Genomic DNA, 20,834 nt, shown 5'->3' with positions numbered 1-20,834 from the left:
GCAGCTTTGAAAGGGTGGGCTCGGGATGAACCTAGGGTCCCCGACAACAGGTCCCCCATTGAGTTCCCCATGCTGCAGGCCATGTTGGCGGTACTGCAGTCGGTGGTGCACTCGCGTTTCGAAGCATCCCTTTTTTCTGCGGCTTTCAGCCTAGCATTTTTCGGTGCTTTCCGGAGTAGCGAGTTAGTGGCACGCTCCAGGGCAGATAAGTCTGGGGACGCTTTAGGGGTGGCGGACATAAGTGTTAAGGAGGGTCTGTCCATCACTCTTAGACAGTCTAAAACTGACCAGGCTGGCAAAGGATCAGTTATCTTGTTGGCCCCCCTGGGGGACCTTCGCTATTGCCTGGTGGCGGCCCTCCAGTCTTACCTTGCTCTGCGTCCAGTGGTACAGGGTTACCTCTTCATCCATGCTGACCTAAGCCCCCTGACCAAATACCAAATGGATAAAATTATGTTGGCATGCCTTGATAGAGCTGGTTTGTTGAAGCAGGGAAAAAGGTTCTCCAGCCATTCATTCAGAATTGGGGAGCCACATCTGCGTTCAAAGCAGGCTTGCAGCCGGAAAATGTACAAAAAGTGGGGCGCTGGGAGTCTCCCTGCTATAAACGTTATATTTGCCCATGAACAGGATATCCCCGCCTGTCCATACTATTGTATATATGTTTGCGGTGTTCCTAGTTTTAGGCTTGTTTTGCTCCTTTTAAACTCATGTGTGCACCTTTTGTCAATAAACATGGCTAAACGAATTGCGTCTTTTCTTTGACAGATTCAAGAGTGTGGGTCTTGGGACATTCCACAGTCTCCAGGTTGGGTCGGTGGGCTGCGATCAGGAACTGGACGTAAGGCTTTGTGAACACTGACTTTGTTTGGTTGGGTTTTCCTGGGATGCGCTGGAATAGTCTGTTGCACAGATTTCAGGAAGCTCTAGCTACAGCGGGGCCTCCGCCTCAGCACTTGGTAAATCACCTGGGCGGTAATGACCTCACGAACTTGGGAAAGTCTACCTTACTACAGAAAATGAAAGTGGATCTTGGGGTCATCTGCGGGCTTATGCGTGAGTGTGAGATCTGGTGGTCTGAAATTGTGCCACGTAGAGTCTGGTGGGGCGCTAAGTCGTGTCAAGCAATTGAAAGGTCCAGGAAGAGAATCAACAGCGCCATGAAAAAATTCACCCAACAGAGGGGTCTGGGTTTCATCAAGCATGAAATGATTCAGGACAAAATCAATGGTTACTTTGAGGCGGATGGTGTTCATCTCACGCCTGTTGGCTTAGACTTGTTTCTCCTCGATTTAAAAGAGGCACTTCTGAGCAAAGATTGCAGGTAATAGAGGTAGCGGTGGTGGGGGGCCCGGGCTGCGGCGGGGACCGCCGCCCGGGCTGTGGCGGAATTACAGGGTGATCGGAAGCAGAGAGGTGCAACACTGTACTTCAGCAGGCACATAGGGGTGCCAGAGCCTAACCTCGAACCTCATGGGAGGTCCAGGAACTCGTGTGGGCGCCCCAGTAGTCCTTCGGGCGGTTGTGGGCCTGTGCAACCGGGGGTTTGCCTAGATACGCCCCGCAAGGGGCGTAAGTAGTGTGATTACCATAATGGTGCAGCAGTTTCGTGGTTCGCCACTGTGCTGATTGGCTCATCAGGCGGGCAGGTGGCGAGAATGCGGCCTGCCCTTGGATCGCCTGTAAGATAACCCACCGTGATTACATATGTTGTATGTAATAAACCTGCAGCAACTTTTCCCAATCTTAACACTTGTGTCTGTGTGTTATTTGCGGGTTTTTGGTATGTTGGGGCGGGGGGTTCCTGTGGCCCTGATGTGACTATGTTTCTCGCTCCATCGCGGCCACGTCAGTTCCAGTGAGGCTCTTAGAGCGGGGCGCCAGGGGTCCGCGTGCCAGTCCGGCAGGTTCGTGCATCTGGAGCGCGTTTACCCTCCCCCCCCCGCATAGCCGCAAGTCGTTTTACGCATCTTACTGTCAGAGAGAGGAGACTTGCTCGGCTGCGCCTAACGCTCACGTGGGGGAAGTTTACTGCTGTGTGTATCTAGCGCTACTAGCACTCGGGCATATATTCATTAACAGCCCCTGCTTGGAGCAAAAACATCTGTGTAACGGGTAAGACCCATCTATATTGCAAAGGGGCAAGCCCAGGCAATTTTTACCCTCCTACTGTAGGGAGCAGGGCCCCAGGGCGTATAGCCCTTTCCAGTGCTTAAATTGTTAATTTCAGGGTTTTATTCCCTACCATATCCCCTTTGGTGTTCCTCTGTAGCCATAGAGTTAATTATGGAGGATTATGAGGTGTATTACGAGGAGGAGCAGGAGAAGTTCACCTATTTGCCCATAGATGACCACTTCTGTCAAGTAACAGACTCTTCTATCCTGAAGGCGGTGTCCCAAGTGGTTGCGCCACTGGAGAAGAAGATCGTGGGAAGATGTCACGGGGTCAAAGAAACCCCTACCTCCAGGTGGGTCCTCCACTAGCGCTTCAGATCCCAAGAGGACACGTTCTGATGAGGGGGGCAAGGTAAGAAACCTCTGCAATAGCCAATGGTGATGAAAGGACATACCTTAGACTAACCTGCTAATGGCAGTACCCTTGATTCCCTCATATAGAATTATTCTGACCCTATGGTTGTGTTTTTGAGGGACCCGCAGCGCCATCGATGGAGCAGAATCAGTAAGAGCGGCATTTTAAAATAAGATGTAAGTTATGCGCAATGGTGCAATACAATTGAATGTTCCATGTTCATGTTTAAGGACAGGACGGTCATTTCTCCTTTCTCTTCTTTTTCTCCTTCCTTGATTCTGTTGGTCATTAGACTCACCGTTCCCTAACGATTCATTTATGGCATCCGTTTTGAGCTCACGTAGAGGTAAGTCAGTGCAGACTAGAAGACTTGTGGGGCTATTTAAAAGTCAGGTTAAGGTCATTTTTTGATTTTTGTCTTTTGTGTTTTTTCTAGTGACGTTTGGTGCTGAGGAGAACCCCTCAATCAAGGGGGTTTGAAACGTGTAGACCATTGGAGTAACCAAACATTTGCTTGGTGTAAATTGCATGTTTATGTAATCAGATTCATCCAAATTAATTGGTTTATCAAATGAAAACATTTTGTAAAAATTGTATAGTCACTTTTTCTAAAAAAAAGAAGATTTTGTAAAGCAATAATGTTTGGTTTGTAGTATGTGAGTGTATTATTATTATTTGTCATGAGTATGGGATGTATGAATGTGGAACAAGTGGGATGGTGAGAATGGTGAGAACTGTTGAATACAAGTGCATTTTTCATTGTTGTGTTATATAATTTTTGTACAGTATTTGTGGGTACAGTGTTAATGCTTTGTTTATATTGAGAAATTTTGAAAAAAAACAGGTTTGATGTAAAAATAAAAATAAAAGCTACAAATGAGCTTAAAGATGAAGTGATGGTTGGTCCGCACATCTTTTCAAATTTGAATTAGAATAAGTAGAAGTATTGGCAATTCTTTGTGGTTGTTTGTAGAGGTGGCAGAGGCAGGAGCAATGCCCCCTACAACAACCAACAAGGTGAGACTTCAGTTCTTGGGGGATGTCCGCCTCGGGGGCAGATCACAATTTTTTCTTCCCAATTGGTCTTCTCTTACCTCAGATGCCTGGGTCTTGCAAACACTCGCAGGCTTTCAAATAGAGTTTTTCAACCTACCAACACAACCGGTTCGACCGAAGCCCCTGTGTTTTTCAAAAAACCAGTCCGATCTAATAGACAAAGAAGTCTCAGATTTGTTGCTCAAGGGAGCTATCCTCCCCTTGTTCTTGCACCCTCGAGGTTTTCTAAGCAATATTTTTCTCGAGGAGAAACAAGATGGGGTTTTTGCCCAGTTATAAACCTTAGGGAATTCAATGAGTGGCTCGTTTACCGCCACTTCAAGATGGAGGGGATTCACCTCCTTCGAGATCTCCTTCTGCCGTAAGACTGGATGTTGCATCTGGACTTGAAAGACGCCTATCTAACGATTCCAATTTTTTCCCCTCACAAGCGTTTTCTGCAGGTACAATGGAAGTCACAGGTTTTGGAGTTCGCGTCCCTTCTTTTCGGTCTGTCTTCCACTCCGTGGTGCTTCACCAAGGTTATGAAGCCAGTGGTGGAGCGCCTATGATCGGAGGGCACTCGGTTGATAATTTATCTTGACGATATACTCATACTTTGTTAGTGTCCCCATTGTTTGCTTACCCAATTACAGAAGGCGATAACGCTCCTGGAGTCCCTGGGGTTTGTGGTCAATGAGTCCATGTCTGACTTTGTTCCCTCTCAGAAGATGCAGTTCTTGGGGTTCATGATAGACTTTGTCCAAGCCACTTTGTCCCTTCCGTCTCGCAAACTTTCCAGGATTCGGCACAAATTAAGAGGCACAGTGGCGAAACTCACAGTATCCTTAGGACACCTAGCCAGGGTGGTGGGCCTTCTATCCTAATCGATACAGGCCATTTTCCTGTGCCCTCTCCACTACAGGGCCCTTCAGCATCTCAAGACGTTTCACTTGCGCAAGGGTCTCACAGACTCTCAGGTTGTACCCCTTTCAGAGGAGGCCAAACCGAACTTCAGTGGTGGATTGCCCACATGGAGGCCTGGAACGGCCGAGCCATCTTCGGTTCTCAACCCGACCTGATGATCAAATCAGACGCCAGCGGTTCCGGTTGGGGCGCCCACTGCAGGGAAATCTCTACCGGTGGAAAATGGTCCTCCTCCGAGCAAAATATGCACAACAATTGCCTGGAATTAATGGCAGGTTCTTTCGTGGTTAAGTGTTTGACCAAGAATACGGTTCAGTGCTGCACCTTGCTCCAGATGGACAATGTGGCGGCTGTACGTTACATGAACCATTTAGGGGGCACACGGTCCAGAGCGCTAGCGGACCTTGCTCAGGATCTCTGGGAGTACTGCCTGGACAACCAAAAATCTCTATTGATGGAGCATCTTCCAGGTTCATCCAACCGGGTGGTGGATTAGTGCTCCCGTCATTGGAAGGACACTAGTCTGAGGAAACTCCATGTCTCAGTCTTCCTGGAAGTCCAGGCTCGTTGGGGCCCCTTCTCAATAGATATCTTTGCCCCCAGACTGGACAGACTGGACACCCAGTTGCGGAGGTATTACAATTGGCGTTCGGATCCACACGCTCTGGCGGTGGACGCCTTCCTTCAGGATTGGAGCACGGAGCGGGGGTACGCCTTTCCCCCCTTCGCATAGATAATGCGGTTGACAGCCCAGGTGAGGAGACAACAGGCGGACCTGGTGCTGATTACCCCAATCTGGAGAGCGCAAGTCTGGTTTCCGGTTCTGATGGAACTTTCCTGTGATTTTCCAATCCGTCTACCCCTCGGTGCTTCCATCCTCAAGGATCCTCAAGGGAATCCCCATCAACTCCTGACCACAGGGGGTCTTCATCTGATGGCTTGGCGGGTTTCCGGCAACGCTGGCAAATGCCAGGCCTTTTCTCAGATGCTGACTCTCTTCTTGCAAAGTCCTGGGCAGACAGCACCAGTAAGCAATATCGATCTGCTTGGTACCTTTGGGGGAGTTGGTGCAGTCGACAACAAATGGATCCAATGGGGGATCCCGTTGTCCATGTCCTTAATTTCTTAGCCTCCTTAGGGAAGGAAGGTTTGGCCTATCGGTCAATTAATACTTTTCGTTCAGCATCCTCGGCAGGCCATGATCTGGTGGATGGTCATCCTCTTGGCAAACACCCTTTTGTGTGCAGGCTTTTACGGGGCATGAGGTTATCGATTCCTCCCGAGCCTCGCAACTTGGTCCTCTGGGATGTTAATACGGTTCTCGACTTATTCAAATCTTGACCGGCTAATAAGTATTTATCCAGGAAGCATATGTCGGCAAAACTTGTGACTCTTTTGTGTCTCATTACATGCCGCAGGGTTTCGGATGTTCGAGCCCTGGATATTTCGGGCAGTCTTTACTCCAGAAGGAGTCACCTTTCATATTTCCAGAGGAACCAAGACTAATTCCAGGTTAGTATCCTATCCTGCCTTTCCTGATGTCCCGAAATTATGTGTGGTCCGGGCACTTAAGGCCTATGAGGTGGGTACGATTGATATACGTCCACAGGGCGTCAACCAACTATTTATAGCCCTCACGAAACCACACGGGTGGTTTCGTCCCACACAATCATGAGATGGGTTCGTTGGTCAATGCAGGAGGCAGGTATAGATGTTTCGAGTTTTGGAGCTCCCTCCATCTTGGTCTTTTTGCTCCTCTACTGCCTTTGTTCTAACTAGCTCTGCAATTCTGCCAGAACAGGAAATTCAGGGCATATGTATAAGAAAGTGGCGGAGTGCGGGTTTACTCCAAAAATGCTAACACCACGCTCTGTCACTTTAGAAACGCAGGAATGCACCATATTTATAATAATACAGTGCAACCCTGCATTTCTCCCTACGCTGGCACCAAATTCAGCTGCCTAGCGCCAATGCAGGCACCCTTGCACCATAGTGCAAGGGTGCCTGCTTTGAGGGAATGATTGTTTATGTGCAGGAAGGGATACCTTCCGGCACATAAACAATCCAGAATGGCGATTTGCAACTTCTTTGTGTGCTGCATTGTGCAGCACTCATAGAAGTTGCAAATCATCATGTTTAAAATGATTTTTTATGTGCAGGAAGGGCCATAAACAATCATTCATGGTGTTTTCCTGTTTCCGTGTGCTGCACAATTCAGCACATATAGAAACAGCAAAAATGAGGAGAAAAAAAGCATTTCTCCTTGTTTTGCCATGTTAAGACCAGGTTTTCCTGGTCTTAACTTTGGTGCTGCCTCCTATTTACGCCATCCTTGTAAATAGGGGGCAGCGTCAAAATCGATGGGTGTTGCCGCGGAACACCCACCACAACACCCATTGCATGCCTGTTTCACGCTAAGTATAGCGTGAAAGGGGGCCTTATTTACAAGGTGGCGTTAAACCATGTTAAGTGGCTTAACGCTGCCTTGTAAATAAGGAGAAGGGTTTATCGTCATAGGAACGTCAGTAAAAGTGACATTCCTGTGGCGATCGAAGCTTGTAAATATGCCCCTAATTTTTTTAACTAATTTTAAACTTAAGACATGGCATAGACATCCTTTTTCATTGCCTACTCTGCCAAACATACAGTTGTTTTGTACACAACTTTAAACCTTTGTTGGTTCGTCATCTCTACTGTCCTGCAAACCATTTTTGACTTTTGTAATTTCAGCTCCAGCACTGCTATGACCTTTTTCATCAATATGACCTATCTAAAAATAAACTCCCTTCATTACAGGTGGCCAAGACAGAGGCAGAAAGGTATCAAATGCAGTTCAGTATGTAGACGTTTAGTAGAGAGTAGCACAAACAGAGACTTGGTATATTATTAATGTCAATTTTCTTTTCACAAAAATACATGCTACTCTTTAGTTAAATCTTGATTATGAAGACCTAAATATTGTGCAAAGACATCACAAACCTGCAGCCTGAGGGGAAATGTTGTTGTCTTTAAAGCAATGGAGTCTCCAAAACTAGTGCTTCCGGCCAATTAACTTCGGCTCCCGTTGGCCAACAGGTGACAATATCTGCGGACTGTACTGCCCACAACTCCAGCCGAATGGTGTTTCCAGTGACGAGGAAGGAATGTCAATGAAAGAATCTCACTAACTTTGATGGTGGTAAGACTCTGAAATATGCCATGCTTGTTGGTCCTTGAGAGATGTTCACTGCTTCTCTAACAGGAAGTGAGCTCCCTCAGTCTGATACTGCAGATTTATCAGATAGAGAGAGGAGAGATGCTGGCTTTTTGAGTGCCATTGACCAAGAATTTGGATTTTCTAATTGGGATCATTTGTCCTCGAGAGAATCACTGTGCCTCTGAACATATGCTTTGCCTCCATTAGACTCTGGTTCTAGTGATGGATTGCTATTAAAATCAATCAATCAATCAGCATTTGTAGAGGGCAGCACTATCACCCCTAGGGGTATCTGGGCGCTAGGATGCACATTCTCCGTCAAAAAGCCCCCTGGCACAAAGATTTCATAAACACCAACAGTCGGCTACAGAGCTTGGAGTGGTCTAGAGCACTATTTCCAGGTACATCAATCTTATTCTTGGCTTGCAGCTCCAATTGGGCAAACGTTGATCCCAATTCAAATCCTACCGCGTTTCCCCCAAAGAACGAGATCGGATTATAGAATGGTGAATTAGTCACCTTGCATGAGCCACTGATTCCCTCTGCTCATCCACATATTTTAAAATTCACAGAGTTATTTCCCTCATCTAACAAGCATTCTCGTCAGCCGGTATTAAATATTTTTTTAATGTATATGATCTTAGGCTCATTTCTTCTCAAGACGTTGCCCTGCTTGAGTTAAAATTGTATGTTAAAGAGCTCCAGGGTTTTCAGGATTCCATTGTACACTTTCATTCAGAATTAGTTTCTTGAATGATTCTCAAACACAGTATGTTCTTTTACCAGATGGGGATGGATGTCTTCCCTGATTTTGAGAATGTTGAAACAGTGGGCTAAGTACCTCTCCTTCACATTCCCTACTTTACTCTTCCAGTCCTTTATTTCAGACTTCTTCGACTGGGAAGGTAAAATCTCTTGTGGCCAATTTGACAGTTGTTAATTTGAATGGCATGAGATACGTAAAGGAGAAAGAGAAGAATGTGGCTAGTAAGTATATATTTTTGTTATGTTTTGCATTATAACAATAATGACCTTGAACAGTTCCTACCCTTCAACTTTCCACGATATCATGGGAACAAATGAAATTTTACATATATTCCTAGCTATACAATAGTCTCCAATACCATAATTTTGAATGCAGATATCAAATCATGACAATGACAGGAGCGTCGACAGAACACAGGCTAAAAGAAATGTATACTCAAATTTCAGTTGCTACAATTTATGGGGTGTCTACTTGATCATCAATGATTTTCTGGAGTTGTGTTTACACTAATTCCCAAATCATTCTACTATCTTGACTTAGCTCAATCGAATTAATGTACGCCTTACCCCACACTCAGCCCACAACCACCGTATGTATTCTCATGTCCAATACTTATTTTTAGGAAATTTGGATACAATACAACATTTTGCTATACATTTCTTTGCAGTTACTTTCCCCAGTTCAGCAATTTTGACAGCATGTTAAGTCATCTTAGAGAGCGATATTAAACCCAAAAAGTACAGCTGAATGGAACATTGTAAAGGCAATCCTGCTCTAATAACTTATTCCCAGAACTCCCGTATCCCCTGGCACTCCAACCACATATATATATACGTTCCAACATTGTGTCTCCACTTTGGACAGATATCTGATTTAGTAGGATCCAGCCTGTGTAGCCAATTATGGGTAACCTAGTCCCTGTGCACACATTTATAGCTAGTAATGATCTTTTAACATTGGAGGCTAAAACTTGGTCCTGGCTCCCTAATGTGCTATCCAGCTAATGTTCTTCCTTTTATTGTGTTTAAGTTGTGTATCTGGAATGTGGCTGGGTTAGAGGCATTTTTTTGTCTCTGGATAACTTTGGTTCTTATTTGATGATGCACTAAATATTTGCCTCCAAGGAACTTGGTTAACAAGGGACTTTGATTTAGATAACAAACTGGGTTATTGTTGCACCGCCATTCCTTCTTCTAGAGGCAGCCCAAGTAGGGGAGTTATCTATTTTTCTGAAATCCTCTTTTAGCTGGAAAGTCTCACCTCACAATTGGTAGCCATACTTCCTTCTGCCTTGGTTTTTTACTGTTCCTATATGGGATCAGACAATTCTCTGTATGAATTGTTATTATGTAATGCTTATTGGGGTCCTAGCATCAAATTTGTAGTTTTATTGTATAATCATCAAGGGGTTCTATTAAGTTTACTGGCTTAGTATTCAAAATCAATTGTAATTGTGTCAGGAGACTTCAATGCTAGAATCACAACCTCAGCGTAAAGGAAAGTGGAATTATCAGAAAGGGATGCTCTATGGTAATTTACGTCCCCTATTTTAGCAAATGAGTGTGGTGATTTCACTTTTCACCAGTTAACTGGGCACTAGAGTTAAACCAGGCTGCAATAATGGATGATTTGATCACTCGGAAAAGGATAATTTCACCTGGCAAAGAGGTGTGAAGCCCTCCTTGACTGATGACGTTTTGGGGAATATGTGAGTATTGATATTATCTCCAATTCAGAAATTTGCCCTGATTCATGGAGCGATCACTTTCAACTTTATGTCACACTTGCCCTTAGAGCTGCTGAGGTTAATAACATTAAGGCATCTATATTTGAATTATGAACTCGTTCAGACCACCATTCTGGTTGGAAAAGTGTCACAAGTGACGAATTATCAAATTGGTTGGATGGTATTTTAGAAGAGCATCCTGACAGAATGAATGTTTTCTCCTTTGAAGTTTTCTTGAGCTCATTGCGAGACACTTGTTCAACCAGGTTAAATATGTCTAGGGGCCCCAGAAGTTATCAAGTAATCCTTCCTTTCTTCGAATTAAAAAATATATACTAAGCTTAAAAGGCAACTTCTTTAAATAAAAGTGAGGAGAAGATTTGTTTTAATCTTCAGTCTGTCGACTACATTGTGGTCATCTTCCTATGCTTTCTCTTGTACATTTAATGTTTAATGTAGAATCTAAGATATGTCATACTAGAATGTGTATAGTGTCATAGTGTGATGTCATGACATTCTGGTTTACTTTGGAACTGAAGCTGGGCAGTTAGTCCCAGAATTGAAGTGAAGCTTCTGCCTTAGATTGAACACACCATTGAAGCATCCCCAATTTATAGCTTTAAAAGAGCGTGCCAACTGAATAGTCTGCAGAAAGTGGTTTACTTTTCATTCTGCTTCAACACTCGTTATGAGTTTAGAATAAATTCCAATCTGCCCGGTAACCAAAGTTCCTGACCGAATCTGGGTTATCGGCTATGATGGTCTCTGGGATCTCAGAAAAGTATTGTGCTTACATGAAGAGGTGAGGCATGAGAGGAAATAGGTGCTCAACATGTTGGCCTCCTTTGGCCATACAGAAGTAGGGGAAATCTGGGACTTTTAAGATTGTGTAGTTTCTGCTCAGGTTGCCAACCTTGATTGGTCTTACACTTTAGTCCTCGCTCACGAGGTGTATTTGTATGACAGGAGATAGCATCCCGGCCTTTAAAAAAAAACTGCATGGCTATTGCTAATGTCAAACGATTCCCTTTTGATATTTGCCATAATTTTACTCATTTGACAGCATTTCTGCCTTGTGATTGTTGCCACATAGATTACTGGCCCTTCTCCGATTACTCCTTTTTTGGTGTACACACATACAGCACCCTGCTACTCCTCTAACACAGGTGGTACTACGCAACTGCTTATTAGGTCGAGCTGGTGTTAGCAGCGCAAAGCGCTGCGTCCAGCAAAAGACCTTATGTTATTTACTTGCTGGGAATGTTGGACAGGGTATGGGCACGCGCAAGCCCTCGGCGATCACCTCGTGGACGCGCACATACAGCCCTGTGCCGTGCACATCTCCTGTCCCACATTCACAGCAAGTCAGCCTCTCGCAATCGCGCGCGCACACACACAGCCACACTCACACATGCACACACACAGACACACACACATGTGCACACACGCATGCACACACACGCAGGCACACACACATACGTGCGCACACACACACCCACACGCATGCACACACACGCAGGCACACACAGACACGCGCGCGCCGAATGAGGGAGGGTGGAGTCTGCATCTATGGGAGTGATCGAGAGTGGATTCAAAAGCCCGCTCCTGCACGGGCCCCCGGGGGGCCTCCCTCTCACCTACTTCCAATAGCCGCTCCTCACCGGGTAGCTGCTGTTGGGGACAATCATTCCTGGAGCGCCGTTCCTCGGCTCCCGATAGGCAGACGGGAGGCGGGGGTGGCGCGGCCAGGGGCTCCTGAGCTGGGACAGGCTGACAACTTCCAGCCTGCTAACTTTCTGAGGCTCCTGCGGGGCCGGCATGCGGGAGCGGCGGCTGCGGTGCACGGGCGGGGCAGGACAGCGGCGGCGCAGGAGTCGGAGCCCAAGCAGTATTTGGTATCCCATACAGTCCCGTAGCCCCTGCCCTTCGGCCGCCTCCGGGGCTCCGCCCTGCTAGTGCACCATTGGCTGAGCGCCCCTCATTGCTGGCTCGTCACCAGAGCTCCCTGCTAGTCCCGGCCCTTAGCGAAACGAGTATCTGGACCCCGCCTCAGCGCAACCAGACCTGGCAGTGGCACACCGAGCCGACGTGCGTCTACTGTGCACGCGTCTCTTGTTGCTTCTGCAAGAACTGGTGCTATAAATAGAGCAGCGTGCCGCCGTGGGTTGGCACCCAGAGCTCAGGCCATCAGCTGTGCTTCATGGATCTGTTCCTGCTGGCTTTACAGCACTCCAGACTGCTTCAGTAGTACTCTTTCATGCCAGCGACCCCAAGATAGTTTCTGACTCAACGTAAGAGCCCCTGTCCAAACCCTGACTTCCTCTGTGCACGTCCTCATCTCACACTGAAGTTCACGTCCATTCCATATTCAGCAGATCTACCATAAATACCGAGCGGCCCGAGTAGAAAAAATTGCTTTGATAGATAGTTTATACTGTAACTCCATGCACAGTGCCTCAAAAGTTCACAATTCAGCAGTAGTCTGCATCTTCCATGCTCCTTGTAGAATGCTGCTGATTGTTTCTATCTCTTTGCTATCAAGTTAGACTTTTGTTTCCCATCTCCTCCCTTTTTGACCTCGTCCATCGTATATCTTCATTTTATTGAGCTGTTGCAGGCTAAACACAATGAGTAAGCATGAAAGCCGCCCTTCAGTTCTCCTGTCACTGCTCCGTGGTGGGATCACTTCTTTGTGCACAGTCGAGGTAGTTGAAGCATGTGCTTGCCGGAGCTGTCTCCTACCCCACTGGAAGGTGATTGATGCTTTTGTGCATACCCGCACATCTAAGGCAGTTGGGAAGAAGCTTGGGATTACAGACGGGCAGAGTGCAGGAAGAAGGTTGGGGTCAGAAGAGAGCAGGGCCTGTCATGGACCTGACCAGTCTGACAAACATGTTCATTCAGTGGAGGGAAATTATGGCACGGTGATGGGTACATTCTCATTCGAAGCTGGAATCCATTGCAGGAATAGCTTAATTTGTGACGCTTAATAGCTAAGTGGCTCCCACTTAATGCATTGCAAACTTCCATGTTTTTGCCCCCCTGTAATCCTACTTTATTTTGCGGACCGAGGGTCACACCCTGACTAATTTGATCCATCTTATGGGAGTTTGGAAGGTGAGGGTGGGTAGGCTCAGATGACTGCTTCATCCCGTCAAATATTCCTGTGCATCCTCCCTATGTGGGTCAGTGTTCTCCTTTTGGGTTCTCTGTTTCTGTGCGGTTGGAATTCCTAACTTTGTGCACTACTTTTCAGAGGTTTCTCCTACCAGGCTGGTTGCAAAAATACTGTTGTGGGCTTACCGACAATTTACAACGGGCTTAGATCCCATTCATTTCTTAACATTGGTTGACTTCATGGACACTCATTTTCTGCTTCTTATTCAACGGGTTGTGTTCCTCTTCTTTGCCTCTCCCGACCTCTTCACCATCCTTTTGATTAGCTGATTTATAGCCTTCCACTGCTCGCTTTCAGGGAACTATTTTTCGCTGAGCACTGCATGAGAAGGCATGTGTGTTCCAGTTTTACTTTCTTGTGGCTCGTGTGCCTCACACCCTGCTAAATACCTGCCCCCCCCCGGCCCTTTGTTGCTCCCTTGTGTGCTTCTGTCTCTCGTATGCTTTTCTTATCCTGCTCCGCTTTACTCTTTTCCATAGAGGTGATGCTTTTATTACTCCCTCTCTCCATTGTTTCACCAGACGTCGACTCTGCCCGGAAAAAGAGTTTGTAGTATCATCCGTTTCCAACACCTAGAGTGCATCTAAAGCAGCATCGATTTATTTCTACCCACCCCCCGTACTGTAGTTCAGCACAATAGGTCTCGCATTAGCAAGAGTATAACCTATTGGCATTGTAAATGACAATGCCTTAGACTTAGGTTCTAAAAACCAAAACATAAATAAAAGGCATTGTCATTTACAATGCCAATAGCTCAAACTCATGTAAATGCGAGACCTATTGCATTGCAAATACTTGTACGTTTTAGTCACCCACTCATCCCCCGCGCACATTGGCCTATCTATACCTGTAACCGACCATCTCCAAGCAGATCTCTGCATCTTTCTCTTCCCTCTTACCCTTTCTTCCTCCTTCTATATTTCTTCTACCAGACGCTCGAAACATTTCAGAGTGGTTGACCCAACTGTTGCGATGAACATAGGATAATGAACCCAAGGCATAACAGACACCATGAAATATGACACAGGAGTTCTAAAGAGTAAAGTATACCTGCCAGCCAATTACAATTACACTACATGGAAGCCTTCGATTCCTATATAAAAGACTGTCTCTAATTCTGTATTACAGGCAACTTGTGACATCTCTAGTCACCTGTAATAAAGAAATTACCTTTCTGCTCAACTCTTAAAAACTTATTTTAGTTGAGTTCTGACATCACAATGCCTGCTGCTAGAGTCAACAGCCGTGGGGAAAGGCAGGTTAGATAGCATAATGAAAGCTGCAGTTTACAAAACGAAAACAAATCCTGCATTGTCCTTCTTGTGTTTTGTTTTTCTAGATGACCAGTGATAAGCAGAAAGGAGATATTCATGGCAATTTTTTGCATGTTTTAGTTAATTATGGGAAATATGGAAACTCTGTGCATGCTTCTACACATTCTGAGCTGCAGCACTATTTTGTAATCTGACTTGTATTAAACTGATTCTAAAATATTTTTGAAACAAATATCGAACTGCTTAATTGGGTGTTTCATTTTGCAATAGATGTTCTACTTTTATTCTTCATGTTTGTAGACATCTCCATCAGTTTTGGGAAGGATGGTGGTAAACCATGTATTATAAGGAATAAAGTACCTATTGTACATTATAAGGATATTGTAAGTCACCTCAGAGTTCCATGACCTTATCGAGGATTTTGGCCTTTGGACTCATTGCTCTATATGATCACAGACTAGTTAGTTGCTTGCAATATCTTTATGTGCGGCACAGAGTACTAGATACCATATATAATCTGTATGCTTGTCTCATACCTCTTCCTCCATCACAATGCTAGCCACCAGGGCCCCTAGAAGAGATAAGAGCACCTCTCTGGTCACTGACATACATCTTCTATTGTACGCAGTCTTCCTTTGCTGCAGACAGATGATCTAAATTGAACATAATATTTTGAGCCATGGCACCTTTATAAAGCTAACAGATTCTTGCATTCATGATACATGAGGCTGTTGACAGAATCCTCTGGTATGTATGTAGCCTTGAAGAAGTATTCACTTTGTGCATAATGTATTGTATAAGATTTTTAGCACACATATATTTGGTGACAAGGTGTGGCCTTATCATGGTGTGGTATCCAGGTCAGAACCAGGGCACGTGAGGAATATGGGTTCGCCCTCATGGCAATATCCTTCAGAATACCTATAAATACCGTAAGAGTACTATCATCAATGGCATAGTACATTACCTTCAACCAAATTGCAGCACCTGCAACCATGAATGCACTTATCTTTGTAAGAATTGAATGCCGAACACCTTCTCATATTGCCCTATAATATGCTAAAACTTTACTTTAATATACAGATTCCCATTTTTACATGCTTATAGAGAAAGAGAACAAGACAGTCTGTTGGTTCTTTTAAGGAACTTCTTTAATCTTCTTTTAGGTGCTTGGGGTACAGCTAAAGAATACAGTCAACACGTGTTTCACCCCATATGGCGTGCAGGCCTGGAGCTTTCTCAAGGCGATGAGGTGTCGATATCAGAAAATGAAAATTAGGAATAATGTCAGGTAGATGTCTGGTACCTGTGTCACTTTTTGAGTGCAAGGTGTTGGCAAGGTAGTGGTTTAACAGTAAGTCACTCATACGGTCAGCTGAGGACAGGCCTTCAAATACTGCCGTCTGTCGGTCCAATGCGGTTTGGAGTATCCCTATAAATGTCCTTCTATAAGTTGCACAGTGCTTTACTGCACAGAGAATTATTACTGAACCTTTCAACGCCACATTAAATCAACGGAATACTAAAGAATATTCGTTCTGAGTCACATGCTCAATACGCCATTTTGGAATTACAAAAGGTACCTCTTTGTAAGTGGTCGTCATATATTTCCCATTGTGGTTGGCAATGGTGCCCATAATTGTCATTGCTTTTTCTTGTTTTTTTCTCGTCAGCAGCCACCGGGGCGATTCTGGGACCATCCTGCAAAGTTCCAAAGAAAGCCATTGGATGAATGTTTCTGGAACCAACTAGTTACAATCATGACATCACAATATTCTAACCAGATTTAAACAAAAGGCCTGAATCACAAAGCTTCTTCTACAAATAGGTGTGTCTTGCTCTAGGGTTAAGTGTGACTTACTCATGTATTCCAGGAGTAAGACCTGTTTACACATTGCTACTCCTGGAAACTGCTCACAGAAAATGCTTTGTGACTAGGGTATGGATATTCTGCTGTAACAAAAATCTAAGACATGGGTAACTTGCAATTGCTGATAGAAAAAGCTTTGTCAACCGGGCTCAAAATGGGTTTGTATTTTCTTCACTGTCCTCGGCCATACATCATGTCTCCCGAACTACCCTATGCAATTTACAAAAAGCCCCCCCTTGTTAGTGTTAGCTGTAGCTGCACTAAAGGCTTACAAGATCCAGAGTTTCTTATATTACATAGGCCCAGATTTAGATAGAAGTCATGCAACACAGAGAGCAGAACAACGCCATATCTACTAAAATGTGGAGCAGTTCTACTCTCACACCCTGCGCTAGCCATATGCCTTCAGCCACCCTTGCACCATAAAGCATTGTGGGAAGCATAGTTTTTTTTACTGGAACCTGTCCCTTCCAGTACAAAAACTATGCTTTAAGAAGTTTCCTCTTTGTGCAGCACACACACAAGGAGGGAAAAAGGAGGAGAAAACCTTTCTCCTCGTTATACCTGTTTCATGGAAGCACAGGATTTTGGCAAACACCCCTGTCTAAAATTCTTTGTAGATAGGGATTTTCATCAAAACCCCTGGCTGGTTGCATGGGAATTAGAATTAACTCTTGGTAATTGACTACTGTGATTTGTTGTCCAACTCAGAGACTCTTCCTTGGCATCCTTAGAAAGATAAAAGGCTGGGATGGAGAATTCATACGAGACCTGAAAGTACAGACAGATTTCTTCATCGGGCACTAATGTCATCAAACTTTATTACTGTTCATCAAACATGCACGTTAGCTTTAACAGGAACCAAGCCTAGTACCAATGCATTCCCTAAATTGTATTACTCACATAAATGACACCCCAAGACAGGAAGAAAACCTACATATATGCATAAATCCCACTTGCTGTAGATATGACCAGTGACACCTAGACATGAAAGAAGAACGTTTTGTTTCAAAAGGTAAGTGCAATTTTCTTCAATATGTATTGTATACAGAGTGGACTTTGATTTAGTCCCCTTCAACATTTTTCTTGTTTGGCTCAGTGCCATTCAGCCATTGCTTTGAAACTTCATCAATCACATCTTGAATCATCCCGAGAAGTCTACCTCCCTTACCTCTTGGTATTTGCCGTTACGAGTATCATTCCACCTCTTAGGAAATAAAAAGCTATAGAAGATGTCAAGGCTGCAAATCTGTGGGACTGGTTCTATTGCAAGACATGGGGGACTATTTTAAACCTGAAAAGTACACTGAATCATCATGTTTTATTTAATTAAGTTCTCTTTTAGGTTCTATAGTCTGAACTTCATGTTTCTTTTTTCCAGCTTCATGGCAAGGAAGAGCATTGAAAGAGTTTGACAATCATGATTTGTGTAGCAGAGATGTAAGTCCATGTTTTTTACTCAAACTGTACTGAATGAGAAAATCATAAGTGATCTCTACTACTACCCCGTCCTCCATCAGTACCCATAAGCAGCAGAATCAAGTGAGACAAAAGTGTTTGGATAGCAGCAAGCCTTCACTCTAGACCCGCTTCTGTTTTTCCTTGCCATAGAAATAAAAGCAGCACTATGATGAACATTTCCCTGCAATTCAACCTTTGTCTCACATTGGGAAAAATAGGGCTATTTATTTTTCCCTTAGTGTCTGACATTCACTCACTTGGTCAGAAAATGTGGGAGACTCTACTTTTATTCTTTTAACTTGTGCGGGCTGCGGTCATTGCAAAGATACCTCATTGTCGGTCCAGCTTCTGGTCATGCTGCAGACAGTTCCAGTGTCTCTGGTACTAGATTAGGGGTCGAGATGTGGCCACACAGTGGGGATTTTTGTTGGTCCTCTGCAATGTAAGCTTGGTGTCTTTCTTCCTACTCCTTCAGCAGCAACATTGGAATCTGCTCTCTACTCAAAACACCTGGGAGAGTTGTGCTGAGGGTAGCTGTCGCACTTAATAAGCTTAATAAATAAATAAAGAAAATAAATAGTCATTGGGGGCTGAGAAGAAGAGACGCTGAGCCAGGGAAAGCCAAAGGATTGAGATGCAATGGTGGGGGCAGGGCTTCTCAGCTTACCACCACTTTTTAACATCCTTACTGTTTTCACTTGACTGCTCATAGTTGTCGTGTCTTGTGATCTAGCAATAACGGGATCCTTTTGGTTCCTGATGGACTCCGTCGAACGATGACATGAGTATTTAAGTGTAAGGAATAAAGTACATGTTTAGAACATTGAGTTCGCAGTTACACGCTGAGGAATAAATAAGTGTAATACTAAGCTCCGTGTGTGCATGGTCATTGGTCATTTACTAGTATGGACTAGGGAGGGCGCTACAAACGGTAACAAGATAGGAGATACGCAACCAGAAGATTGACAGTGCTCTCCTATAAAGCTTGCCGTGATCCAGCAAACTGCTTGTTCGTGCCGCATGTACCATAGTCAAAGTAACGATCGATGTTTGGCCTATGTGGAGTCAAAGCACCACTCCAGCTACTGTGAAGCATTGTACGATAATAAAAGCATCACTGGGAAGTTTACTTATCACTGGCCAGAAATGTTCTACTAAGGTCGTGAAAGAGGCACTGCGTCCCTACGCAACACTGAGCTATAAATCGTATAGACCCAAGCAGAATGCTCAGGGTTGTGAATAAGGAGCTGCTGATCCCTGAAGCGGACACCACTAAAGGTGCCAGGTGCATTCCGTACAACTCGAAAGTCTTTCAAGAGTTGAAAAGCTCTGATGGCCACACGAAAAGAAGCTCTACCCATTCAGATTAGCCATAATGACTCTGAAGTGAGCAATTCACAAGGACTTGCCGACAGTTAAAATGGAGCAAGTCCGGGTGAGCAGAATGGACTCTTAATGTCAGTAAGTTCCACAACTGGTGACACAGCCGCCGCCTTCTAAAAACCACCACCTCATTTTTACACTGCTAAAAAGCTGAATATTGGTGACAGATGGACTGTCTGGATAAAAACGTTTAATGATTTAATTGATGAACTGGAAGAAACAGATAAAAAGATTGTCCAATAGCTCAAAAATCTTGCCAGGGAAGGAGTAAAAGAGGTAATCAAGAAATTACCACGAACTGACAAAGTCACATACCATCAAAGACGCATTAAATCTCAAGTTTAATCCGATGCCGAATGTCGATTATGAAAGATATATTTTCAGTCAGTAATGGCAGAAAGCTGGTGAAACAATTAACAAATTTGTTGAGAGACTTGATACGCTCATCATTGTCCGAAAATTACACTAAAATTAAACATTTGCTACATACCTTTTATCATCGACAGTAGTGTTGATAAATATCATGCCTGAAGATAAATACTGTCTCTATTGACCCATCTCACAGCATTGAAGACTAAAGTGTAAACATGGGCTGCATCAAATATACGAACATATTACATCGCCGCAATAATGGATCTTGCAGCTCGCTTATTGGCACCTAATAGACAGCTTGACATGTTTTTTACTAAAAAATGGTGCACGAGGCAGGCTCGCAAGTCCCGATAGTATTTAAAACAGCAAAATTACCAAAGAAGACTAGATATAAGATCATCCGAGATATTACATATAGATAACAGTCTTTTCTTAAACAGGAAGTGGGTGGTGGTTTGCACTATTTGAGAATAGAGGAGTGTAAGAGCCTGGGGCTTCAAATCCATTCAAGTAAACTTCAAAAATGGATGGAGGCAGGCTTTGGGGATTTAGGGTCCTTCTTTGTTTCAGGGAGGCTTATTACTTGGCAAGAGGCCCGATAATAAATTAAAAACAGGGTGTCTGGAATTTTTTCAAATGATACATTTTATACATAAATATAACATATCGGCAGGGGAAATGCCCCTGGCTATTGCCCTGTACAAAGGAAAATTAACAGGACTAGGGAATTGGTATAAAATCCTTAGGAAGGGGGAAGCTTCTCCTTTAGTCGATGGAATCTTGGCCAAAATATCTCAGAAAACCAACTGTTCCTTCTCGAGGCAGGAGTGAGAGCGGATCACTGAAGTGGGTCATAAGTCTCTCAGAGCGGCCAATTTTAAAAGAATGTCGTTTTTATCCCGTTGGCTGGCTTACCTCACTCCTAAAACATTAAGCAAACGCTTTTCGGGAGTAGAAACCAAATGCTTTAGATGTCAGCTACATGAGGGGGGCGATTGGCTGCATATATACATGCCCGAAGCTGTTGGATTTTTGGTGTGAGATCTTTTCTTCAATAAGCCAGGCGATAAATAAAGTAATTAAACCCGAAGCCGAAATAGCCTTGTTTAACATCTC

The 20,834-nt window shown here is 44.4% G+C and overlaps 1 protein-coding gene across 1 annotated transcript in view; it reads right to left on the bottom strand.

Annotated features, from left to right (window-relative positions):
* The window catches only part of SLC22A3 (solute carrier family 22 member 3), an 858,705-nt gene that overhangs the window by 263,931 nt on the left and 573,940 nt on the right, over window positions 1–20,834 (bottom strand). Inside the window, exon 5 of the mRNA XM_078649172.1 lies at window positions 16,216–16,333. Within this exon, the coding sequence (XP_078505298.1) occupies window positions 16,216–16,333 (118 nt within the window). The remainder of the gene's footprint in view (window positions 1–16,215; window positions 16,334–20,834) is intronic.

Source organism: Lissotriton helveticus, chromosome 6 (genome assembly GCF_964261635.1).
Source record: "Lissotriton helveticus chromosome 6, aLisHel1.1, whole genome shotgun sequence".
NCBI classification, from domain to species: domain Eukaryota; kingdom Metazoa; phylum Chordata; class Amphibia; order Caudata; family Salamandridae; genus Lissotriton; species Lissotriton helveticus.
The sequence above is the reverse complement of the archived record's forward strand: the minus strand, read 5'-3'. Positions and strand labels throughout refer to the sequence as shown.